Source organism: Carassius auratus, chromosome 29 (assembly GCF_003368295.1).
Source record: "Carassius auratus strain Wakin chromosome 29, ASM336829v1, whole genome shotgun sequence".
NCBI lineage: Eukaryota > Metazoa > Chordata > Actinopteri > Cypriniformes > Cyprinidae > Carassius > Carassius auratus.
This window is the reverse complement of record NC_039271.1, coordinates 17552998-17578462: the sequence shown is the minus strand read 5'-3', so window position 1 is coordinate 17578462 and position 25465 is coordinate 17552998. Positions and strand designations below refer to the sequence as shown.

The window sequence follows — 25465 nt, the reverse complement described above, 5'->3', positions numbered from 1 at the left end:
ATATATATATATAATGCCATTGTTCTTTAAGTGTGGTACAGGCAGTAACTTATTTTTGACAATACAAAACTGCATTTATATGGTTGAAATCTGATTAAAGTCTGAGCTTATAACATTATCAATTCATTTTTGATCATATAGTTAAGCGCAGGTGCTGTAGATAGTGATTTTCTGACTGAGATCTTGCAGTACATCTCTGGCCTCACTCTCCAGCCCATCCATCTCCTGAGCTTTCTCCACCAGAATGCGCTGATATGCCACAAATGATTTCTCCAACTCTGGAAGAGTTAAAGAGGAAGAAAAGTTAGGAATCATAGGCAAATCTATAATCTAATATTCAAGTCAGTGAGCAGTTTTACCACTCAGTCTCTGTAGTTTCTTTGTGGCATCTTTCAGTAGATCCTTTGCTTCCTGACGGAGTTGCTCAGCTTTCTGATGAGCATTAAACACAGCTGCTCCCTTCTGATCTATGACACCACTGGCCAGTTTGTACTCATGTTGCATGAGTGAGTCAAACTCCTAAAATAGACAAATATACAAATGCTGCGTGTATGGGTCAAAAGCATTTAAGAGTGTCCCAAATTTTTTATATAATGACTAATAATAAAATATTATGCCTAACTACTTGATAATGTTTTTTACTTTATTCTTCATGATAATATCAGGACAGTTGTATCACATTTTTAACTTTATGTTCCCCAAAACATTATCAAAATGTATTTTAATATATACATAAATTGGAAAAATGTTCAAAATATTATTGTGTATTCAAGAATTTGTATGTGTACATTTTGATTTTAATAAATGAACAACATCACTGTTTAAAAGCCAGTTACCCGTTCTGTGTGCTTGATTTCTGCGTTGATGTTATCAGTTTGTTTCTGAGTTTGATTTTCACTGCTGTACGTTTCTAGAGTTTTCTGTTGGAGTTCATTAACCTCTCTCTCAATATCCAGAAGTGTTACTGTGCTGCTACTCAGTTTGAACTCAGTCGCTTCAGTTTTTGATTGTACCTGTAGACACACATTTCATAAAATAAAATAAATAAAAAACAGATTATGTTTAAAGGACATAAGAGATATAAGAAATGTATATATACTCACATCAGCGATTTGATGTTTTGTTTGGTTTATGCCTTTCTCCACCTCTTTCAGTTTTTCGCTGGCAGCAGTCTGAGCACGCTCAGTATCCTCTAGAGTTTCCTTCACCTCATCAGTGGCCTGTTTCAGTGCAGTAGCTCTCTCACTGTGATACACACACAAAACACACACCGTTATGTAATAAAGTAGGTTTTTGTGTTGCAGGGGTTTTATTAGAGTACATGTAACAGACTTTATGTGTTTTTGAAGGTCACATTAAAATATTCTTATTATATAGGCCTATAACCATAATCTAAACATGGAATGAAATGTGAACCATTTCAATATCTACTGAGGGAAAATAATTTATAGAATTTTTACTAGTGCTGTCAAATGTTTAATTGCGATTTTGTTTACATAATGTGTGTACTGTGTATATTAATTATGTATATATGAATACACACACGTGTGAGAATTTTTTTTGTTTATATATTCAATATATTTATAAATAATATCAATGATAGGAATATAAATATATGCATGTAAATATTTTCTAAATATATACATTAATGTGTGTGTGGTTTTATATTTACAGAATATATACACAGTACAGACACATTTATTATGTAAACAAAAACTTTTATTTTGAATGCGATTAATCGGTTGACTGCACAAATTATGTGCACCATTTAGCCAAACAGACAGCAGAAGAGCATGCTTAAGGTCAAATAAGGGACTTCAAATAAATCATCACTGAACAATATTTATTATTTTTGCATCATTTACAATCAAGCTGTAGTAGTCCTAAAGTTAGTCATATTCAGTTATATTTGTCATGTTAACGTGAGACACTGCAGGTGAATAGGGTAAAAAAAAAAACGAATAGTTATCACCTTACTGGTTGATTACACTGATAATTGCAAAAAAATAAATTTGTACTGCATTACAAGTTTTCTAAAATGTTGTGTTTAAATATGCAAATGAGGCATTATTTAATACTTTTTAATTTGCATACATTTCTAGTACAAAAATCTGAACACTGGATGAAGTCAATTTCAAAAATCTTGTTAATTATTATTATTATTTTTTTGACATATTAGAGTCAAATGTCTTTACAAATGGAATTCTGGGTATCTCTTTTTGTCACTTCATAATTCAGAAAATACTTTGAACAGCCAGAAAACAATATATTTTCACAATTTTGTCTTTGCCTGCAGTGTCCCCCTTAAAAAGGTGAAAAAAACATTTTGTAATAACCAGAGGTACCGCAGGTAGATATCAACATACAATAGAAAGCACTTCTGTCTTGGACAAAACAGGGCCCTGGAGTCAAAAAGGTTTAGAATCTTTTTTTGTATCTAATGTTTACATTGTCATTAGTGTTTTAAAAGTATATTTTTGAAAGTTCAATGTCTAAAAGTCCCCAGGGTCAAAAATCCTACATAGAGTGTGTGTGATTACTCACTCGGCAGCCTGTGCTTCTTGCAGGATTCTCTCTGCAGTGTGTGCGTTCTCTGCCGTCTGGGCCAGAATATCATCCACCTGGGTCAGTCTGGCCACATGCTCGCGGATCTCTGTGGTCACGTTCTTCAGAGCACCAGGCACTGACACTGGCAAACTCAGTTTCATCACCTCATCAGCTACTTCCTCTATACGCTTTGGTTCAGTTTCGTCTACACACACAATCATATTTTTACTGTATTTGTGACATCATATAATCATTTATATATAACGTCTACCATGGTCTTATAGTAGTACTGTATATATCAATGGTTTGTAGCAAAAAGACAGTTGGTATAAGTTATACTTTTGACAAATATAGTGGTGTGTCATGCAGATCTGCATACCTTGCAGACTATACATTTGTGTATTTGAAGAAAGTCTGTTAGTATGCTATTCTGGACACAGCCAAAGTGTGAGTGTACTATATGTGACAATTCATACTTGTGAGGAAGTCTCGTATTTGCTGAATGAGGTCTCTGAGCTCCTCATTGGCCTGTTCCACTCGTGCCTTGCTCTGATTGGCTCTCACTAACACATCCTGAGCATTAAGCTTGGACTTATCTGCATGTCCTCGAGCATCTGACACCTGCAAGAAACACCCATGCATGTCCTTATATGCACGTCCATACTTAAAATCGAAGTTATTATGAAAATTGAAAACAATTTTGCTAATTCATATTTTTGTGGAAACTGTGATCCATTTTTCAGGTCAAAGCCAATGTAAAAGTCTTTACTGTCACTTTTGAACAATTGAATAATTGTTTGCGAAATAAAAGTATTAATACAAAATAAAAAAAAGTACTTACCCAAAACTTTAAAATAGAAATGTGTTTGTGTGTATATATATATATATATATATATATATATATATATATATATATACATACACATGAATTTCAGGGGATTTAATAAATAAATCAATAAATTATAATAATACTGTTGTGAATACCTACCATCTTGCTAAGCTTGCCTATTTCTCCTATAGCGTGCAGGGCATCTTGGTTTTTGACTTTGTTCAAGGTCTCTTGAATTTGAGTCACAATGGTCTCACATCCTTCCCCCCCACACTGGGACATGCCATCCTCGCTCACACATCCCAGACCACCACAGTTTCCGCAACCATCTAGACCAGACGCCCCTCCACACAGCTACACACACATTTACACATTCAATAACTCATCAAAACATACGTTTAATACATTCAAATAAAAAGCATATTGTTTCAATTTTAATATTTATCATAAGTATGTATGCTATGTGATAAGCACCAAAATAGTAGTCTTGCATATCATGACTCAGACTGATGGCAGAAGGTCAGGGAACCTTGGCCACCTTGATTGGGGTAACCACTAACTTGTTTTTATTATTATTATTATTATTTTTTTTTTATGTAGTTAAATTACCCGATGGCTTAGTTGTGAAAGGTCTGTGGAGTCCATTTCAGATCCAATTTTGTCCAGCCTCTGTAAATGCAGCTGATGCGTCCGGTTAAATTCTTCCTCTTTGCTTTCTAGTTTGGTCTCAGCAGCTTTCCGTATCTGAGCAGACTCTTTAACCGTACTTTTTGGGTCAGAGACAGCTTTATTGACACGAAACTCTGCCTCGCCAGATTCCTTGTTATACTCTCTGATGCTGTCCGCCGCACCTACAGGAGATGATCACCACACACTTCAGATACAGCATGTGTGTGTTGAATTTAAACCTGTAGGTGTGTGTGCTCTGCTCACCTCTGGGGTCTGAATGTTTGATGTTCAGAATCTGCTGCTGTTTATCAGAGGAGATCTCTTGTAGGTTTTGGGCCTCCTCTGTCAGGTTTTTAAGGCTCTCCAGAGCGTGCTGATTGTCAGCAGATACATTCTCCAGATCTTTTTCAGATCGGTCTATAGACATTCTCAGGACTGAAGCCGTCTCACTAAGATCAGGAGAAAGAAATTGAAATATCTAAAAAAAATAAACCTTTGCATTCACACTGTCCCTGGTCTTGAAAGCAGACTTAGATTAGTTGTGATTGGGATTCAGTCCACGTTCCATTCACACTGTTGTTTTCACACATGAAGATCAATGAAATATTAGTTAAATGCTAATTTCATGATATGCGGAAAAATTGCATATTTTCAAAATCAACTAGTCGGTGGGTTGCCTGGATGGATTCGAGTTAAACTGGCCCCAGTCTGACACCAAGAAAAAATGTTTGTGTGACAATATTTTTAAATAACGTGCAAGTCATATTAGTTACATTTATGTCACTTCTTTAAAGCTATCACCTAAGTAATTTCAAAAGATATTTATAAAGATTTATAAAATCCTGGTTCAAGAGCTTTAAGCATGAACCAAACCAAACAGGTTGAGCAGAACCACAGCATTACAATCTCTGGGCACTAAGGTGTTTTCTGGTGTGGTTGGTGTTGATTTCTTTGCAGAATCACAGTTTTATATATATATATATATATATATATATATATATATATATATATATATATATATATATATATATATATATATATATATATACCAGGAATTCCACTGTTTAAATAAGGCAGACTGACAGCTTCAACAAAAGCATATATTATTGATTAACAACCTTGTAACTCTTAGCAAGTCTATCTTTAATAGTTTATAAGTTCTATTTAAAAATAAATGAAAATTTATATATTTTTTTCTTCTGGAACCAGACTGCTGCACTGTGTTTTGAAGAAGAAAGGAAATGGTTTGGGATAACATAAGGGTTAATACATTTTGTTAGAATGTTAATTTTTTGTTGAACCATTCCTTTAAAAGATAGAGGAGAGTGCAGTATGTATGTATATATATAAAGAAAACAATGGAGTGATATGTATGTGAATGTGTAATACATACTTGGCTTGCTGCAGCATCCTCTGCATGTGTGTGAGCATTTGCTGAACCTTGTCATCTTCCAGAATTTGTCTGAGCTGCCTGGTTTCATCATCCAGACTTGATATGATGTCTTTATAGGGCGTAGCCACACCAGTCTCTTTCATGTCCTCTACTGTATCTACCAGTCTCTGCGTGCGATTGGTCAGCTCTCCCACATTAACATCCCATTCGCTGAAACAATGATGACAGGGCCCACAGTCAGGAAAGGTCCCAACGTAGCCACGACCACATGAGTCACAACTCCGGCCGGCTACACCCTCTACACACACACACTCGCCAGTCATCTTATCACACTGTTGAGTGGCAATGCCTCGTGGATCACAGTCACATGCTGGAACACAAACAGGCACAAATGATTTAAAAAATGAAATGATGCAAAAATTCTTATGATTTAATCAACTAAATGAAAATGAATTAATGAAATTAGAGTCATTGTAGATTGCAGAAATGAGAATCTTATAAGAGAAGTCATGGAGGAGAACCACAAAAACTCATTACAATTGTGAGAATTTGGGGGTAAAATGTATATGTTGTGTTTGGTTCATAACAGAGGATTCCTTTGCAAAAAGTTTTTATTTTTTTTGGCATTAAGAGAGCTAGTGTAACTGGAATTTCCTCCTTCTCTTTTTATTTGCTCTTGACTCTTGCTCTTGAAACATAAACACAATATTTTAGCTGTATATCAGGTTTATGATCTTTCTCCGATAAAAGAACAGTGCTTTTTCGACATGTCTTTGTTTGTATGCATGTATTTGTTTGTAGCAACCCAGTCTCACAAGGGAAACTTTGTCAGTTTACCACGGAAAAATTTTCTGGGAACATTTTAACCATGCATTGGAGGAATCCATTACGTTTTTGGATGCTAGCTTGCATTTGAGTTACATAAGAATAAGAAATAAAAAATATTTCTCACATAAAAAGAACCAATTCACATAAAAATATCCAACATAATTTGAGGTGGTAAAGTGTTGTATTTGAATGTGGTTAAATATTCTATGTGACTTTTAAACTGTCAGCTGTTTCATATTTGTCATGCTTATCAGGGATATCTTTAAATAGGGGATAACCTAAGTTTTCCAGTCTGGTCTGAAATCTTCACTTGACGTTCAGGTCATGATAACAAATGCATGAGATTTTATGAACTATTAACTATGTTTTCATCCAAGTTGCAAATTTTATTTATTACAATATCATTAATATCATAAATTCTTAATTTACAGAGTAATAATCTATTTTTTTTTATATAATTTTATTTTGAAATAAGAATAATTTAATGAAAAGCTAGTGTTGTAATTGAGGATAACTATGAAACCTAAAAAAAAAAAAAAAGCATTACAGCAATGCATTACAGCAATTTAATGTGTTCAAGAAATTTTTTAGGAACTGAAGTAAAATTTGTATTTTTGAACATTTTAGTTTTTGTATTTTTGAATACTTGGATCTTTTCCAAGCCCAAATTTTGCATAACAAATGTGTTGAAGAAAACTCTGCTATTGGGAATTAAAGTACATGTACTGCATAAAATTGAGGGTGAAAACGCACTATTCGACTGCACTGTACAGTTTGCACAAATATTAATGCAGTGGTTATCAGATTCCATCCACTGATAGCACAGCACAGAGCAGTTTTAATGATGCAGTGCATACTCACCGTGGCACTGGACCTCAGGATTGCCCCAGAACAGTTCCCTGCATTCCTCACATATTGTACCTCCAAAACCAGGCTTACAGGAACACTCACCGGTCAGCTGAGACAAGCAGAAAAACACACACAAAAAAAAATACTGTTTCATTCATGATTAAGTTGATTTGTGATTTAAATGTAAGTGTATTCATACCCGGTCGCACGAGGCTGTGTAAGAATGCTCAGGGTTGCACTGGCAAGGTAGGCATCCTTTTCCACTGTTGATGTTCCATGTGTTGGGGGCACAGCGGTCACATTGCTGACCCACCACACCAGGCAGACATGGGCACTGCCCGCTAACCCTGTCACACTCACACAGGCCGTCAGCACAACTTTGCCTGGAACTTCCCACGAGATGGCACATACATTCTGAAGACAAAACAATACAAACAAAATGCCTTAAAATATTTAAAAGATGTTTTAACATGCATAAAGGTTAAAACTCTTTGTTGCTCAAAGGTTGCTCTTTCATAGCTCACTCAAAAATATATATTCTGCCAACATTTCTTTGGTGGAACACAAACAAAGATTTTTTTTTTTTAAATCATTTGTTGTTTTGGACTCCTTCAACTTTCACTGCTTGGAAGAAAACAGTTTAAAATATTCTTCAAAATATCTTCTTTCGTGTTCCACAGAAGGATATGATGTAGAAAAGGACAAGAAGATTATACCACATAATGAAGAATGTACAGATTTTAAACAAACGTGCACACCTAAATATACGCATACATGTAGCCAATCAAATGCTGAATGCTGTGCTTGTTTAGACTGTATACTCACTCCTGCAGTTCTGAGTATGGGCGTCTCCATAATACCCATGACTGCAGTACTGGCATGCATTGCCATCAGTGTGAAACAGGCATTTGAGACAGGCACCAGTGCGGGCATCACATGATCCAGGGTCCTGCATGTTAATATTTCCATTACACTGACACGGATGGCAACGCCCTCCTGGTACCTGAGGGTCACCATAATAACCAGAGGCACATTCCTCACACTTAGGTCCTGCAGGAAGGAATAGGACTGAGATTTGTTTTATGTGGGTTTTAAGAAATAGCTTGATCTGTTCATTTCTCAGACTGTGTAGTTACCTTTGTAGCCTGAGTTGCAGACACAGACCATTTGGAGAGAGCTGGGATTTTGGTAACAGCTCTCAGCAAACTCCATTCCGCTTCCAGGTCCATTAGGACACATACAAGGGCGACATGGCTCACTGGAGCCCAGCAGTGTGTTACGGTGATAACCACTTTCACACCTGGAACAGAGGGTTCAAAGAAACACAAGCGTCTTTAAGAAGTATTCCATATAGCTCAAACACATAATAGGGTCAATTTCAAAGGAATGCATGAACCAACAACAAAAAAAGAATACCTTTAGTCCAAGTTGATTTGGATATAAGATGCATTAATCACAACTAAATATTACTTAATATAATATAAGTTTCTGAGTAAAGTTACTCATTAATTACAAATTTCAAAAGCAACTATTATAATTAATAAATGAGTTATAACAAGTAAACAATACATGAATAAATTAACAATGAATAAATTAAATGAAAAATGAAATAAACTGTACTATTCAAATACTAATATTCCCTTTATAAACACACACAAAACATTCCTCTTTAAAATAAAAGTCAACATTGTGTCAGTTTTGACCTTTTTGAGGAATTCATGTACATTTAATTATGGAAATAAATTTTCATTTAAATAAACTTAAAATATAAACAATTATGATTACACAATTATGATTAACCTATGAATCTATGTACTTAAACCACGGCTTACAACAGAACAAAGCAGCAACTTTACATTTTTCAAGGCATTTTAAATGCACTTGCAGGATGCTTGTCATTGGCTTGTCAGAGTCCACTGAGCCCAGAGGCTGAGCTGCGACCTGGAGCCCAGTGAGCCCTAAGGCAGAGCTGCACCACATGGCCTAGGGAGTTCTAACTTTTGAATAAATATACAGCACACAGTGAGCATGCAACTTGTTTAAATAACTGCTCTTCTTTCGGTTAAAATGTTGCACTTGCTCTCTTTTGAAACAACAAAAATAATAAAAAATCACTTGATCACTATTTGACTTTTTTTTTTCTCACTGTTTTGTTCAGACAAGTAGATTAAGCATGAGTATTTAATGATTTAAGGACTATGGTAGTTTATGATTGGTTGTGCCTTGCTAAACCACCCACTTTAACATTTTCATGCTTTATACTTTATATTTGATACCAAAATGTAGTGTTAAAGCAAGAAAAGTGTGCTAACTGGTCTGGAGTAGGTTTTTCATAATTAAAAGGTAAAATCCAGTATTTACTGTGGATTTAAAAATATGTTAACCTAAGGTTAAATCTAGTGTGAAAAATCATATGCCATCAAAGTGGCATTATACCACCAAATCACATTTATCAGACGTATTAAACAATATGTTTTCCTTTCTTACCTCTCACAGTTGTGGCCTGTGGTGTGACCCCTGCAGTTCAGACACTCGCCCGTAACCGTGTGGCATTGTTCACTGTTCCCATTACAGAAGCAGGGCTGGCACTGAGGGAAGTCCCAATGGTTGGGCTTACAGTTGCCACACTGGCGCCCAAATGCCCCTGGCACACATAAACATTGGCCCGTCGTGGGGTGGCAGAAAGGGTTCTGAGAGCCAAGTGGGTTACAGTCACATGCTAATGATCAGAAAAACATTGTTAATGTTATTCTATGCTAATGGATATGCTGGTGTTAATTGTTTGTGTATATGTGCATATGCATAGAGTTCACTAACGTCTACATCCCGAGGGTCCAAATAGGTAGGTGTCCGGGGCACAGGTGTCACAGTTCCTACCTAAAACGTTGGGTCGACACCGACACTGTCCACCGATATTGTCACACACTGTGCTCAGAGAACCTTGGGGGTCACACTTACACTCTGCCAATGATAAATAATTGAGAGACAAATGGCTTTTATTCAGCAAAACTCTAAGTTTCCAGTCCATGCCTACTTTAATTAGAAAATTGGCTGAAGGATAAAAGGTTTAAAAATAATGTACTTTTACAGCTGAGGTATGCAATTTCTTCACCACTAGCATTACCAAACTAAACAGCAAAATATTGATTGCTTTAAAACAGAATTCCCAAAAACAGCAGCAAAGATTTGGGGGAAAAATTAACTCGAAATGCATAAACATGTATTAAATAAAACATAAAACCTCTATTTCTTGCTTAGTTTTAATAAATTTTGCTACATTTGTAATTCTTCTGTCTTTCTCACCAAGAGCTCCATTGTGCAGTAGTGCCGACACACTGAAGATAAAATCTTTGCAAATATTGGTTAAGGGGATTTTAATAACACCCTGGCTGCGTTCCATACATCGGTATTTCTGGAACATCTCCCAGTTTTCCCACTGCTGGGCTCCACCAGAAAATAGATCCAGGTCTTGCACCTCTGGCAAAAGCACCATCTACAGATGTCCGAGGTCAAGGTCAAAGTCAATGGTAATGAATATGGCAACAAACCACTATGCTGTAAATGCAGAGCTAGAGGAAAAACTGATTTGCATTAGTGGGTATGTGTAATTGCATATATGAGTTGGTTTATATTCTCTTTCATAGGTTCGCTCATTGCTGCATAACTATGACACAATGGGAGCACCCCTTGGATGTGTGATGGCCCAATCATGCCAGTTCATTGGCTGATGGCGTGGGCATGGGCACCACTCTCTAATACTAGTGACCGCTCCTCAGATTTCCTTCCTTCAGAAGCAGTCATTAAGGCATCAGGCTTTCTCTCCTCATAACCCGTTTCCATTACGGCTGCTGCTTACACGATGGGAGCTGCTTGCAGCATTTCCATGCATCAGCCACCCTTACTCATAACCAGACCGTGCCCCTGTTCCAGTTCTCATGGGCCAACCCATCACCACAAGCCCTCTTCTGCCGCTGTTAATGCCATACCCGTGTACACAGGTGCATGACCGTCTTGGGGACCTGGTGCTAGCATACCCACTGGACTTCACTCATATGCAGCCTCTATCATGCTACCTACATGGATGGAGGGATCTTCCAGGAGTGTTGACTTGGATTCTCCACATAATCCAATTCACAACCCAACGCTTCAATAAGGTTCATCTTACTGCGGTAAAGAGGGCCTCAGAGGCTTCTGTTCTCCAGCAGGAAGTCTCCTCACTCCTCCTCAAGGGTGCGATAGAGGAGGTCCCTACAAAAGACTTGAATCACATCTTCAAATGCTATTTCCTCCTTCTGAAAAAGGATGGCAGTCTATGACATTCTAGATATGTGCTGGCTGAATTTTTGTCTTTACAAAGCGATATTCAAAATGCTAACATTGAACGCTATTCTAGCTCAGGTTTGCGTGGGGATTGGTTCATTACTGTAGACTTGAAGGATGCTTACTTTCATATTCAAGTTGTTCAGTGGCACAGAAAGTTCCTCATGTTTGTCTTTGGAGGAATGGTGTACGAGTACAGGATTCTTCACTTCGGACTGGCTTTGGCTCCACGGATGTTCACAAAGTGCATGGATGATGTTCTGGCCCCATTGAGGGACCAAAGCATTGGTCTGCTAAACTACCTGTACAAATGGCTAATCTTGGCTCAGATCTCTGACCTTTTGTGCAGGGTGGAGGTAGAATTCTTTGTGACACAGGAATTGACCCAATGTCCCCTTTGTTTCTCCATATGTCACCTCTGGAGATATATATGCTTTGGCTCACTTGTGGCCGGATCTGAGGCTGTATGTATTTCCACCAATCATGTTGATTCTGGCAGTCTTTGGTGTGCCCTATTTAAGCCTATTTAATTTTATTGTGATTGTTGCTTTATCTCAAGCCCTTTCAGAAGACTTCCCCTAGAGGATATCTGTGCAGCAGCAGGGTGGTCCTTTCCTCACACTTTTATCAGGTTGTATTGCTTGGATTTAGATGCGGCTCCTGGTTCCCAGATTATTTCTGTTTGAACCAGCCATTTGAGGTTAGCCTTGCCTTTTTTACATCAGGCAAGATGTGGCAGCGCTTAGCTTGGCAAGTGTGGTATATGGTTCCCATTGCATCATAGCTACGCAGAACTGAATGTTCTCTCTGATTAGGGAACAAAAGGCTGCATTCGCTGCCAAATTCCTCGTTCTCTGCCAAAAGGACTTCTTCAACCCAGAAATCTGAGGTGTGAATGGCGTGGCCGGTAGTATAAGAGTGGGTGACATAGTGATGTCGATGTGGAGCCAGCGCCATTTTCCAGTGAATTGACGTGATTCCATATGTGCTTCAGACAATCGGCACACCCAAGGGGCATTCTTGTTGAGTAATAACTACGGAGCGTCCCATTCCCTGTTCAGAAAGCAAAGGTCTTGTGTATCCTGAGCTGTTTCTTTATAGTTATTTGTGAATTGTTGCGTTAAAATTTTTCAAAGTAAACTGACCACATTTAAAAGTAAGTACACTTTTTTTCAGTGTGGGAAAGCTCTAAAAATGGTGTTCAATTTGCCAAATGTACCATATTTCGGCATACAAACATCTTTATATAATTATAATGTCTTATGTCAGATCTAAAAATACTAGCTGCGTTGGTAGGCATTTGCATTTGGCTGCCTTTAGGCTTAATAAAAGTTAAGTTTCAATTAAAATTAAAAATGCAACAACATACCTGGGTTTGGTTTGGGGATAGAGGTTAACAAAATATCATTAAAACCACTTAAAGTTCATGGAAAGTCATGACCATAACAGAAATTAGTTTATTTTATTTTACCTGACCATTTGATTGGTACAGTACATAATTTGTAAAGTACATCATGTTTTTGGTTTAATTCTAAAAAAGCTGTTAATCAATACAAGTAATTAATGAATGAATACTTAATATATAAATTAAATAAACTTACTGAATCAACAAGTGTGTGAGGAGAAGTGTGATAGCTGTATGATGAGTACTGGCGGAAGTTAATTTTTACTGTGTAATTCTGACCCTTCTCCAAACACACTGGACCAGGCAGAACTACATATCTGAAACACAGAAACACACAAGCAGCAGTTAAATACACAATAAACAAAACTAAACACTTCACACGCACTAATGCAACATTACCTGGATCCAGGGTGCAGTGAGATGGTCTGCTCATCACTATATGTAGAAGTGCAGTGTGCTGATGGGTAAGTGTCTCTGGGGCGCTCTCTCTGTACTACAACCTTCTCCCATTCATCTGGCAACTACAATAAATGCATCGTACACATGGATTTACTTGTGTATGCTTCCTGTGTCACAGATAAGTTTTAAACTGAATATAGTATGTGTGCTTATTACCAGTGGTTCATAGCGGATCATTAAGTTGTATTCCATAGATCGTGGTAAATTGTAAATGTTGAACCTCAGTGTTTCACCCTCTGGTATATTCACAAATCCATTACCCGTCCAGGTGGGTTTACGATCCAAAGGTAATGTTCTTTGAACCACTTTTACTTCCTGCATAAAATCAGTAAACACTTATCATGAAGTATGGTGAACTCAAACACTCATTGGACATCTCTTATGGAAAAGCATTTAAAAAAAAACTTCTGTGTATATCCTTTATAAAACAATTTGTACATAAATTCCCTCTTTCAAATGTTCTCAGTTTTCTCATGTATTCATAAAAGCAAACATGCATTTGTTGCCCTCAATTTGTTCATAAAACCATTCAAACAGCATTCAAATTGTCAATTAGTATGAATATTTATGTGTAAATTATCGCTATTACCTGTAGTTTGTAAAACCATTCTTACAAAAACAAACCAATTTAATGTGTATTGAAAAATATACTTAAGTAAATTATTGCGAATAATTTGTTTATAAAACTATTATTGTAAATTTTACAATCACAATGTACAGTCAAAATCAATTAGTTTGTAAAGCCATTCTTATATAAATTATAGCATTCAATTAATTTGTAAAATAATTTTTACGTAAGACTGTCACTTACAGTTTGTTCACTGTTACACAAATTTTCACATTCATGAAACCTTAAGTAAACTTTCATATGCATTCTTTTTCAAAAATCTTTGTTACATAAATTGTCAGATTTAATATATTCGTAAAACTATATTACCGGTATGTAAATTTTAAAATTCTACATTTTATATATATATATATATATATATATATATATATATATATATATATATATATATATATATATATATATATATATATACATACTTATGTTGGATGAATGAAGGCCAATGTTACACTTACTGGTCCAAACAAAGCATCCTCAGCCTCATAAATATAGTGGTCCAGTGCCGGAATGTAGTATCCAGAATGCACCTGGTCACAACGCCTACCAAACATATGTTTCTTACATGCACACTGCCCTGTCTCCCTAGAACAACTACAAAGCAGACAAAAATATAAGGAAGGATGTTAATGTAAGCCTGGATGAATTCAGTTAGGAGAAAAACATTAGAAATTAATTGACAAAGTTATGAAAAACAATTAATTTTACCAAAGCTGATATGGGTACTTACTTATTATTCAAAGCCCCACCTACGTCACAGTCACAAGGTCTGCAGCCATCCATATCATTACTGAGACCCCAGTGCTGTGGCTGAAAGGGAAAGCTGTGTTACACACACACGCGCAAATACACAAACCAGATTACACAAACATATAATAACACTCTATTACCAGACACAGGTCACAGTTTCGTCCGGTCACAAGACGTTTGCAGTAGCAACTTCCTGTCTGTATATTACAGGGGCTTCCTTTTGGGAATGTACCTAGAGGATTACAGCTGCATGCTGGGTCGACCAAAACACACACAATGAAAGCGTAAGATGAACATGATCATACTCACTGACAATAGACAAACAGGAAGCCAGAGGTCAAAGCCTTGAAAGAACATGAACAAAGCTGCTGGTGAGAATATGTGTGTGTTTACGCACGCTGACAGCCTAATGGGTCGTCACTGAGGCCATAGTGTCCCTTTTTGCAGTAGTCACAACGTTGTCCCTCCACATTAGCTTTGCAACGACACTGTCCGGCAATCATATCTCTTAGAACATGTGTAGCACTGTCACATAAGCCTCCGTTCAGAGAACCACGTGGGTCACAATCACAGGCTAAAATAAAACAAAATAATTAAATTACTTTTCTTTTATCCCATTTTAATATGCAGAACAAAGTTTACTTTTCATTTTTTTTTAAGTCAGAATTAAGCTATTGAATTGTAATTAACCCACAACATGCCTTCAAGTAATGCATATCATAAAAAGATTAACAGCATCTCTTCTACATTGTATCAGAACATAATCTATCCACTTGAAAGTGTTAAACACACTTACGCTCACAGATCCTGGGGTCTCTGATGTCCCTGCCAGGGTGCTTGTAGTAGAAGGGCTTGCAGTTCTCACACCACTGGCCCTCTGTGTTGTGCTGACAGTCATCACACACTCCTCCACTTCTATTTCCCGATGACAGATACGCCGCCATGTCGAAATGACAGGAATGCGAGTGATGGTTACACTCACATCCTGAGAGAAAGTAAAAAGACGATTGAACTAAGCAAATTTAAAGCATTTAATTTCAGAAATCAGAAATTGCAGTGGGAAATAATGTTATGTTTTGTGATTAACTGTGGGCCGTCATACTCTTGCAAGCATTTTTCTCTCTGCCCACTGCTGGTCTCCAGGGCAGATCTTGGTAAAAGTCCTCACACTCTTCACAGTTCAGTCCAGTGGTGTGGTGATTGCACATGCAATGACTATGAACCTGCACACACAGACACAGTTGAACAGTGCAAATTAATCTCCATTGTCATTGTTGTTATTGTTTTTACTCACCATGCCCTCGACCCCTGCCTCATCGCCGACTGGCGCACACTTGGAGGCGTGGCCATAGCAGAAACAGTTGCCACGGACAACCATGTCGTATAGAGCATAATAGTATTTCTCTTTAACCTCATCTCGCTCATCAAACAGATCATCATCTAAAGTATGCAACTTTTCCATCCGTATCCGCAAGTTTGTGATCTTCAGTAAGTCTACAGGCATGTAATACACACACACAAACAAATATCAGTAGTCACACCAAAAATATATACACACACTAAAAGACAACAAATATAATTTTTTTCTAATTCATTTCACATTATTTAATCAATTTAACTATAATGTAAAATAAATTAATTAATAAATAAAGACATTTTTTATGTTTGCTTTTTATTTGAATATCATTCCATTCCTCACCATTCAATTTTTTTATTTAAAAAAAAAAATCTAAGTCTACCTAAATGTTCCTTTAATTAAAATTCAAATACAGTATTTTCCTTTCATTATGAAGTTTTTTTTTTTAAATGCTTCACATTTTTTAACGCTTTAAATGAAAAAGGCTTATTTTCTTTATCCCTGACCTGGTGTTCAATGCTTTAATGCCATTTTTCACTTTTAAGAATCTTTCTGTCATCATAATTAAGCAAGTGATTTTTATTTGTATTGTATTTAAGCTAGTGGGTTACTAAGGCAGTAAAATAAAAACAATTGTGTTAAAATTCAGTAGCAATCTTTTCAAATTTCTGTTATGAGTTACTTACTCTGAATGTGTGGGCTGTAAGGGTCAGGAATCTTTAAAGCAGGATCAAGTGCCCTAAAGATGACCTGTGCACAAGTACACAAGAACAGTTACCCATTAGTTTGCAGACTACTGTTTGCATTGTACGTATAAGTAGTTTTATGCATATTTGTCTATATGCATAAGTACTACACACTTCTCCTCCTGTTGATGGCTGAATGCCTGAATAGCGGCTGTCACAAATGACATCATACACTTTTCTGATTGGCCCCTGAGGGACGTGCGGATAGGATTCAGTGCAGTTAAAAGCATAGTAACGATACACCTGCCAGCTCCTTCCATAATCTGCCGAATGCTCAATCAGCATGGCTGCTGGCCGGAAGGTCTGTGGAATAAAAACAAATGCTGTAATTGTCTTATGGTCTGATAGATACTGAAAAAATAAAATAATAAATGCTAAACTTCTGAAAAGTATTGAAGCAAGTAGATCATAGAAACCACTTGTCCCAGCGGATTCTATCATCTGCTTAAAATAATTTTGGAAACACAGCTTTAGACTTGAAGTGAAGCACTTCAAACATATCTGCACACATGTTCTACATTCCTTAAGACTGCTCTAGTTCAGTGTGTTTATGAGTGAGAGTGTCTGTCTCACCTTAAAGGTCATGATGAGGTGTGTGAAGTGGAATTCGGCTTCCAAATCCAGCTGAATGGTCACATTTTCAACTCCTGATATAGAGGAATGGATACATGAGTGAGGAAAGAAACAAATGAGGTTAGGAAGAGGGGTTGAAATTTACTGGACTCTTTTGAAATATTTAATGCAAGTTAGTTCCAATCCTCTATTCTGATTGGACAAATATGAACTGAATATGTGCTGATATGCACCTTTTGTGCGTGTATGTGTGTGTGTGTGTGTGTGTATATATATATATATATATATATATATATATATATATATATATATATATATATATATATATATATATATATATATATATATATATATATATATATATCTTATTATTATTTATTTTTTTAAGAAAAGCACAGTAATATTTTACATTTTATTTCATTCCAAAGGATCCGGTACAGATTAAAAGTTAAAAATATCAATGTCAGTGGGTTATTTCATGAAAAAAGAAAGTCCTTGGTCTTTGGAAACAAAAGACTTTACTCTCTTATATAAACAGTTCCTCTCGAGTCTGAAAATATCCCAGTGCCCGAATATTCCTGCATTCCTAATATATTGTAGGCAAAAACAGCACCATGAACGACCCTTGTTGAGTGTTGAGAATCATACAGTCATTGTGAAGTAATAAAAAGGAAGCAGAGAAAACACCAATATTCCAAAAACACCAGAAGATGATATTGTGAGTACAAGGAAATGGAAAACATGCTCAATGAATCATGCTCATGTTCAGGAATGCTAAACTTTAACATAGTCCACATAGTGGTTGATGGCAACATCGTTTTTTTGACCCACAGTTTAAACTAAAATTGCAAAGAGAGGGAATATTAGACTTGATGGAAAACCAACAGCCAATAAGTAAACAGTATAATTGATTTTGTGTGCATAGATATGGAGCTCCTATTTCAATGCTTTTCGCTCAAAATTTTGCATCCTTTTGAGCAAGAGAAAACAAAAGCATTGAAATATCATTTTTCCTCCCATCCATTTTTTTTCATCACCATGTCCTTTTCAGGGGCTCCATGTTCAATTCTAGTAGTCAGATGGAAAACTAATATGAAAAACTAAATTATGACAATTTTATAAATAAAAAATTTAACTGTGACAAACTAAAGGAAGTTGAAAATAAAATAAAAAACACAATATGATGCACTTAAAATCAAACAAACATGCTTGAAAAATAGAACATGTTTTTCTTGATATTTAGTTGGAACAAGGCTGTAACATAAAAGCAGTACTATGCCAAATAAAGCATCCAAAGTCATAAATTCCTTGAATTAGTGATGCCTTGCCACACCCTTAGATTCAGTCCAGTAGCGTGACTGTTGTGAAAGCCTGTCGCAAGGGAGAGAGCAGACCAGCTGTTTCCTACGCTCAGCTCATCCCAGCTCTTACTTTCACATTCACACTACTTCCTGTCAGAGTTATTCCTTTCCCTTTCTCTTCGTGTCTATCCAAGTTTCTGCAATGATACATAGTATTGTGTGTTCTTCCAGTGTATATTGTTTTGGCACCAATGACATGAGTAGTGTGTATTTTTCAGAGACCTGAAGGTGTGTTTCATTAGTTTTCAAAATAACTGAGTGATTTGAGAAGGAACAATTCATCCCAAATTATAATTCTGTCATCATTTTCTCACTCTTACGTCGTTCCAAACGAAAAAAAAAAAACGCATTTTAGGTAACCTTACACAACTTTGGTGTCTTTGTAAATCTAAGCTACGTTTGAAGCTTTGTTGAGATCTCCTCTGAAACTCCACAGGAGGCATATGAGATTAGTGAGAGACAACTGAGATATCAATGAGATCTTATTTGTGATTGTTCTTACTGTTGTGTGAGATCTTACCGTTCTCGGACTGCCACCAGGTTTTGAGGCGGTTGGGAGCGAAGGTTGTCACCACATTCTCAATGGTGTGGCTGTTGGGGCTGGTGAACTCATTGTACGTCTCTCGGGAATCACATTCAAAATAGTTTTTCTCATCCTAATGATGGACAGGGATCAAGATGCAGATGTTAGTGGAGCATGTGAGGCATATAGAGTCTTCTGGGGTTTAATAGAATGAAAAACACATTCATGCGTACACCAGGGATCCAGATGTTCTGGACGTGAACCTGTTTTTCTCACCCTCTCTTGCACGTGACTCATTAACATAAACACATGTATTCAGCATGTGAATACATAGAATAGAATATAGCATAGAATAATTTGCTATATTCTATAAATTATAGTCTTATGAAGTTATTCAGTTGTGTCTGGATTTTGCTGTAAAATTGAAACTAATGATATTCCATTAGACTGAAATGCTGAAATATAATTCACCAGCTTTGTCATCAGTTAAGACAAAAGTCATTGGTCCTAGTCTCGAGCCTTGCTTAAAGGGATAGTTCACCCAATAATGAAAATGTGATGTTCATCTGCTAACCCCCAGGGCATCCTAGATGTAGGTGACTTTGTTTCTTCAGTAGAACACAAATTATGATTTTTAACTCAAACCGTTGCAGTCTGTCAGTCTTATAATGTAAGTGGTTAAAACATAAAAAAAATACACAAACGAAACCAATTTAAACCCTGCAGTTTGTGATGATTGATGTGTAAAGACACAAAACGATCAGTCTGTGCAAGATACTGAACAGTATTTATTTATTTATTTTTTACCTCTGATTAACACAATGTGCAAACTGTTTAATCTCTTTTGAGCCCGCCCTACTAAGCACATTCCCAGCAGCAGGTGCATGATATATCTTCTTCTTCTTGCTTTATGGCTGATAGCAGACTTATAAGTGCATTACTGCCACCTCTCTCTCAAATAGACCATTGACACTGTCTACAATCAAGAAGAAGAAGATGTCTCATGCACCTGCTGCTGGGAATGCGCTCAGTAGGATGGGCTCAGAAGAGATCAAACAGTTTGCACATTGTGTTAATCAGAGGTAAAAAAATAAATAAATAAATACTGTTCAGTATCTTGCACAGACTGATCGTTTTGTGTCTTTACACATTAACGTATCTTTACAAGCTGCAGGGTTTAATTTGGTTTTGTTACATTATAAGACTGCAACAGTTTGAGTTCAAAATCTTGGTATGTGTTCTACTGAAGAAACAAAGTCACCAACATCTTGGATGCCCGTGGGGTAAAGCAGATTAAAATACATTTTTGGGTGAACTATCCCTTTAAGTGTGAATGAGATTTGAAATCAATGGCAGAGAGCAAGATTTTGATTTAAATTTTTGCATTTTCCTTACACAATCCTACATCCCATAACTTTCAAAAACTTGTAATTATAGCTCACAAATGAGGTTCAGTAAATGAGGAAATGTTGAAACTATTACTTTAAGGTTTGATAGCATCTCATATTTACAAATCCAGTGTGTGCTAGACAATGGACTATTAAGTTCCAGATAAAATCTAAACACAATTCAGATCACACACACATATCACACATCGCATTTACAGTCTGACTTTAGTCTGTGCTTCTCGCCACTGCTTAATTCATCACTCACAATATATAACTCAGAAGACACTGAATAAATGGGCCACACAGATGTGAAATGAGCAAAACTGTGACCTAAGGGGGTCTGGAACATCTGACACGGCCTTCATCCTCCCACCACATACTCTCCACACAAAGATCTGATTGTTTATCAGACAGTGAATGTAAGTGTGAAAAGAAACCCACCCAACAACATAGAAAGATTATAATCAGATCTATAATCAGGTTTTTAGGTTAGATTTTTTTATGTATAAGAGATGTAAAAAATGATTGAACAATTAAAACATAATTATAAACAAGCCTATTTATTTATAATTTATGCACCATGAATCTAATTAAAATTTACAATCCAATCTGCTTACCCCAAATTTGTCATTACTCCAATGCTTTTCACTTCTGTGTTTTTCTTCATTATTCTCAATGGTGATTATCATTATTGTAAAACAATCATTTGTAGTCATTATAATAAAATTTTGTTTATAAATTTTAGTACATAAGCCATGTACAAGGGGTGCCCAACAGTGGTGCGCGGATTGATCCGAAATGAGTGGGTGCCTGCGGTCACCCGTGGTTACCCGCAGTTACGAGTCATCCAAAAATATTTTTAATGATATTCGGGTCGCGGTCGGTCGGGTCATTTGAAATACCTTTGTAATTTATATAGTACTAGACACAATTTTGAAATACATAGGCCTACACTTTATTGGCTGAATAACTGGCGCGAATACACGGATACGTCCATAGGCGTACTGTTAACTAGGTCCAATATTTCAGAGGAGAGCAATAAAAGTGTTAGTCGATAGGCTGAGTCGTACGTCAATCAAACTGTTGACTGGTGCATTAACGCCTCCTCAACAATCTCAAATTGGAGAGCGCGAGCGCTGTTCAGTCAGGTTAAGCAGTCATGGCCAGTGTGGCCAAGAAAAAGAGAAGATGCACTTTTAATAGCGAATGGACTGCTACATAGCCTACCCTTGGTTAAGTGGACATGGTGGAGAATATGACGTGAAGCGTCATGGTGCATGTGAGTACCACAGAAAAAAGCGCATCATCAAGAAACATGCAAATCAGTGCAATCGTTTTACAATAAACCAAATGACCCACAGGCTGACAAAGTTTGGGCAGCAGAAGTGACTGGCATTTATCATGCCGTACGTCACACACATTCATGTCGCTCTACTGCAGTAACAAGTTAGCCCCAGTCATTTTTCCAGATTCTGAAATAGCTAAGAAAAAAGCTGTAGAAACTTTGGGTGATATTTTGGGACAGGTAGTGTCTTAATCTTTTAGTCGGTGGGTTTAAAAAGAAATATAGGCAATATATTACAGAACGCTTGAAATGTCTATTCAAAGTATGAAAATGAAATGAAAATATTCAAAGCAAAATAAATTTCGCCGCGACGAAAACACAGAATAAGCTTAAGGTTTTACCCCAGTTACTCTCAAATACATTCATGCCAAGCTCGATAAACAGAGACGACTTTGGTAGTTGATACGCTGGAGCTTCTTCCTGTTAAAGCGTCCTGTGTTTCACACTGCGCATGCGCAGAACGCCTACATGCAATGCAGCGAAAATTACAGCTGTTTGAAAAAGCATATGCATTTTTACTTGGTTTTACTGGCACTTGAAGCCTTCAAAACGTGAAAATATCGATCCTAAAGTATTGTGGCAGAGCAAATGAACACCTCCCAAAAACAAGAGTGCCCAGAGTGCAGAGGGCGCATGTTTGTGTTTCTGAGTTCATTCTTTCGAGTTTCTATATGCATAATTTCATGGATATGTGGCTATATTTAACCACTGGTTCACCTAAAACTCTTACACTATCTGTAGTTAAATGGCATGGTTTGATATAGTGCTCAGATAAATTTGATCTAAGTAAATGTTAAACTTTTGAAATTCAGAAAAAAAGAATGACATATTGATGAATCAATACATGAAAATTATGTATCTGTGTCCTGTTATTTATTGTGTCTTTTGGTATGCATTTCAGAAAAAAATGGTTAGGATTCAGGTGTAATTGCAAATAGTGATTAATCCTGATTAATCCACTGAAAATTCAGATTAATTTGATTAAAAATTGTAATCATTTGACAGCCCTAATATATATATATATATATATATATATATATATATATATATATATATATATATATATATATATATATATATATATATATATATATATATATATAGTGCATAAAAGTAATTATAAATATATTAATTCTTAGGTGCATATCTTTCTTTTATACTGCTTGACTGCATGTTTAACTATGCATTGCCTCTAAATGACTCACAATGCAGAATGTCTCTGGTCCATCCAGTCCGCAGGTGGAGGAGGCCGTAAGACGATGTGCTCTCCCTATCAGCAAATCACCTGAAGCAGGGTAACAACTACCCTCTCTGCACTTGTCATTGTGATTGGGTGATTGTGCTAATCCGTGCAAAGCAATAGCTGTGGGAATCACATTGATTGTATTAATTAGATTGCATACAAATATTTTTTGAACATGAGTGGCATAACAAGTGTTATAAATCTCATAACCAAAGACATTATAAAGCTCATTTATAGCTGTAACACTGTTATGACCTTGTCTTTCCTTTCTTTACCTGGTGGTGGCAGGATCACCATCATCATAATCATCGTCATGACGTCAATGTAAATTGGATAACTCATGGGTGGAGAGTATAAATGTTTGGCTGAACTGCCCAACAGTACTTTTTTCAGTCATTTGCTCCCACTTGTTGGTTATAATTTATCAACATTTCTTGCACATTGGATTGTTAATTTATTTTGTTTATTTAAATCCCTAGACCTTGTGTTATATTTCTGAAACAGGTTATTTTATATTGAATAAATAATCTTGCAAGTCAAACAATTCGTTTGTATGTGTGAACCTCTTTATGTGTATTTTCACACTCATATTGCTCCAGTGAATGTTTTCAGGGTGATTTTTGTTCCTTGTTTTTCAATTTTATAAATAACAAGCAAATAATAAATAAATAAGATGCAAAGAATGATACAATATAATTAATTAAACAAACTTACTGAACCAATACTAGAAAAAATAAAGTGTTTAGTTTTTGATTCAGAATTCAGAAAATAGTAACTTATACAACTCTTGTGACAACTAGCCCCTTAGTTATGTAACTCGTACATTATTTCTATTTAATCTTATTGCGTAAACTATCACATCACTAAAACATTGTGTGAACTTTGTACATGATTAATCATTTTGGCTTCTGGTTACTGTAGAGTCTGTTTCTAATTATTTAAATGAATATCACATGAGAACGTGGAGAGCTGAATGGGGCATGCAAGAATCCAGATAGGATGCACACAAACCTCCAGACACCAAACCTGACGTTACAGAACAAAATGAAATACATTTATATTGGATGCTGACTTTGGAACACATAACATTTCACAAATACTACACCTGAACCTTTCTTTACATACTTGTACCCTACTTAATAAGCAGAAATAATAAGTGAAATAAAGTTTCAAAACAAAACTAAAACCCTTGAATAATGATAGGAAGTCCACTTCTAGCTATTCTGTAGCTCTTTCGAAATCTTCCCAGGTACCTTACAAAACATTGATCTTGTGTAAAAACAACCTATTTCTGCGTCACCATCAAACTCCAAGTCAAACATAAACTGTACTATACATGAAAATAAGTGTCTGTTATTTGCGTTGTGAATGGAGGATATTGATAAACAAAACTTACATATAGTAAGAGCTGTGATCTGGATAATCCACATTGTTGCTCTTGTTCTCCATCAGTGTTTTTTCAGAGCTGATTAACAGTGTGTGTGGAGCGTGGGAGAAGCGAGGAGAAGCTCCCGCCCATGACTTTAAACAACACTGATTCACGCCTGAAGTGCTGCTACAAACACTGTATCACGCCAAACAATCTGACGGGGTCTCAAATCCTTGTGAGATGCTTAATAAGACAGTACTTCGGGACATCCTTTTAAAATTTTATGACGCATCATGCAGGCGCGGTGCCAAACTACGTTTTGCAAAAACAACGACAGCAACAGAATTAAATAAATAAAACTGCTTCTTAAATATTTTTCTGTCTGGCGTATGAACAATGTAAAACATCAATAATTATCCTATAGTTCTCGGGCAATGTTAACGGGATAAAATTGTAAGTAAATTAAAGTATTTTTTAATGAGAAGAATTTTACATATAATAATCGCTTCTACATTTACATTTGACACTGAACTTTATGTTGCAAAAAAATTAAGTAAACAATTAAATAAATAAAATACATTATATTTGTAATTACTTCAACAATAAATAATACACTCTAACGTAAATAAAATATAAAGAAAATTTAAAGGACTTTTAAAGTATATTTATTCATCCACAACTGATCTGCAAATGTAAAAACAATGACATGCAACATGGCAAAAACATTACATCTGATGTTACATCCAAAAAAATAAAATAAAAATAAATAAATAAATGAAAGAATCATAACTTTTTGAAGGCAACCATTGCATTTATTCACACACACACACACACACACACACACACACACACACACACACACACACATATATATATATATATATAT

The 25465-nt window shown here is 36.0% G+C and overlaps 1 protein-coding gene across 4 annotated transcripts in view; it reads right to left on the bottom strand.

Moving 5' to 3' along the window:
- Positions 1–24962, bottom strand: part of LOC113048246 (laminin subunit beta-1-like) — a 25114-nt gene extending 152 nt beyond the window's left edge. The window contains exons 1-33 of one of the 4 annotated variants that reach the window (XR_003276426.1): positions 24607–24962; positions 23173–23330; positions 19232–19367; positions 17351–17424; positions 16892–17080; positions 16718–16781; positions 15969–16168; positions 15777–15897; positions 15471–15659; positions 15072–15248; positions 14815–14927; positions 14655–14734; positions 14383–14518; positions 13456–13614; positions 13240–13361; positions 13037–13157; positions 10419–10608; positions 9933–10076; positions 9603–9834; positions 8252–8415; positions 7941–8165; positions 7315–7529; positions 7128–7224; positions 5439–5808; positions 4310–4494; positions 3986–4227; positions 3536–3730; positions 3024–3168; positions 2545–2752; positions 1104–1245; positions 837–1013; positions 360–519; positions 91–278 (exon numbers count right to left, since the gene is read on the bottom strand). Coding sequence is in view for 3 of the 4 variants with exons in the window: in XM_026209938.1 (XP_026065723.1) it covers positions 142–278; positions 360–519; positions 837–1013; positions 1104–1245; positions 2545–2752; positions 3024–3168; positions 3536–3730; positions 3986–4227; positions 4310–4494; positions 5439–5808; positions 7128–7224; positions 7315–7529; positions 7941–8165; positions 8252–8415; positions 9603–9834; positions 9933–10076; positions 10419–10608; positions 13037–13157; positions 13240–13361; positions 13456–13614; positions 14383–14518; positions 14655–14734; positions 14815–14927; positions 15072–15248; positions 15471–15659; positions 15777–15897; positions 15969–16168; positions 16718–16781; positions 16892–17080; positions 17351–17424; positions 19232–19367; positions 23173–23330; positions 24607–24640 (5301 nt within the window). In the remaining variant the exon portion in view is untranslated. Of the gene's footprint in view, positions 279–359; positions 520–836; positions 1014–1103; positions 1246–2544; positions 2753–3023; positions 3169–3535; positions 3731–3985; positions 4228–4309; positions 4495–5438; positions 5809–7127; positions 7225–7314; positions 7530–7940; positions 8166–8251; positions 8416–9602; positions 9835–9932; positions 10077–10418; positions 10609–13036; positions 13158–13239; positions 13362–13455; positions 13615–14382; positions 14519–14654; positions 14735–14814; positions 14928–15071; positions 15249–15470; positions 15660–15776; positions 15898–15968; positions 16169–16717; positions 16782–16891; positions 17081–17350; positions 17425–19231; positions 19368–23172; positions 23331–24606 lie in introns of all 4 variants that reach the window. The other 3 variants (XM_026209938.1, XM_026209939.1, XM_026209940.1) reach the window with 3 other exon arrangements.
- Positions 24963–25465: the final 503 nt, after the last annotated feature.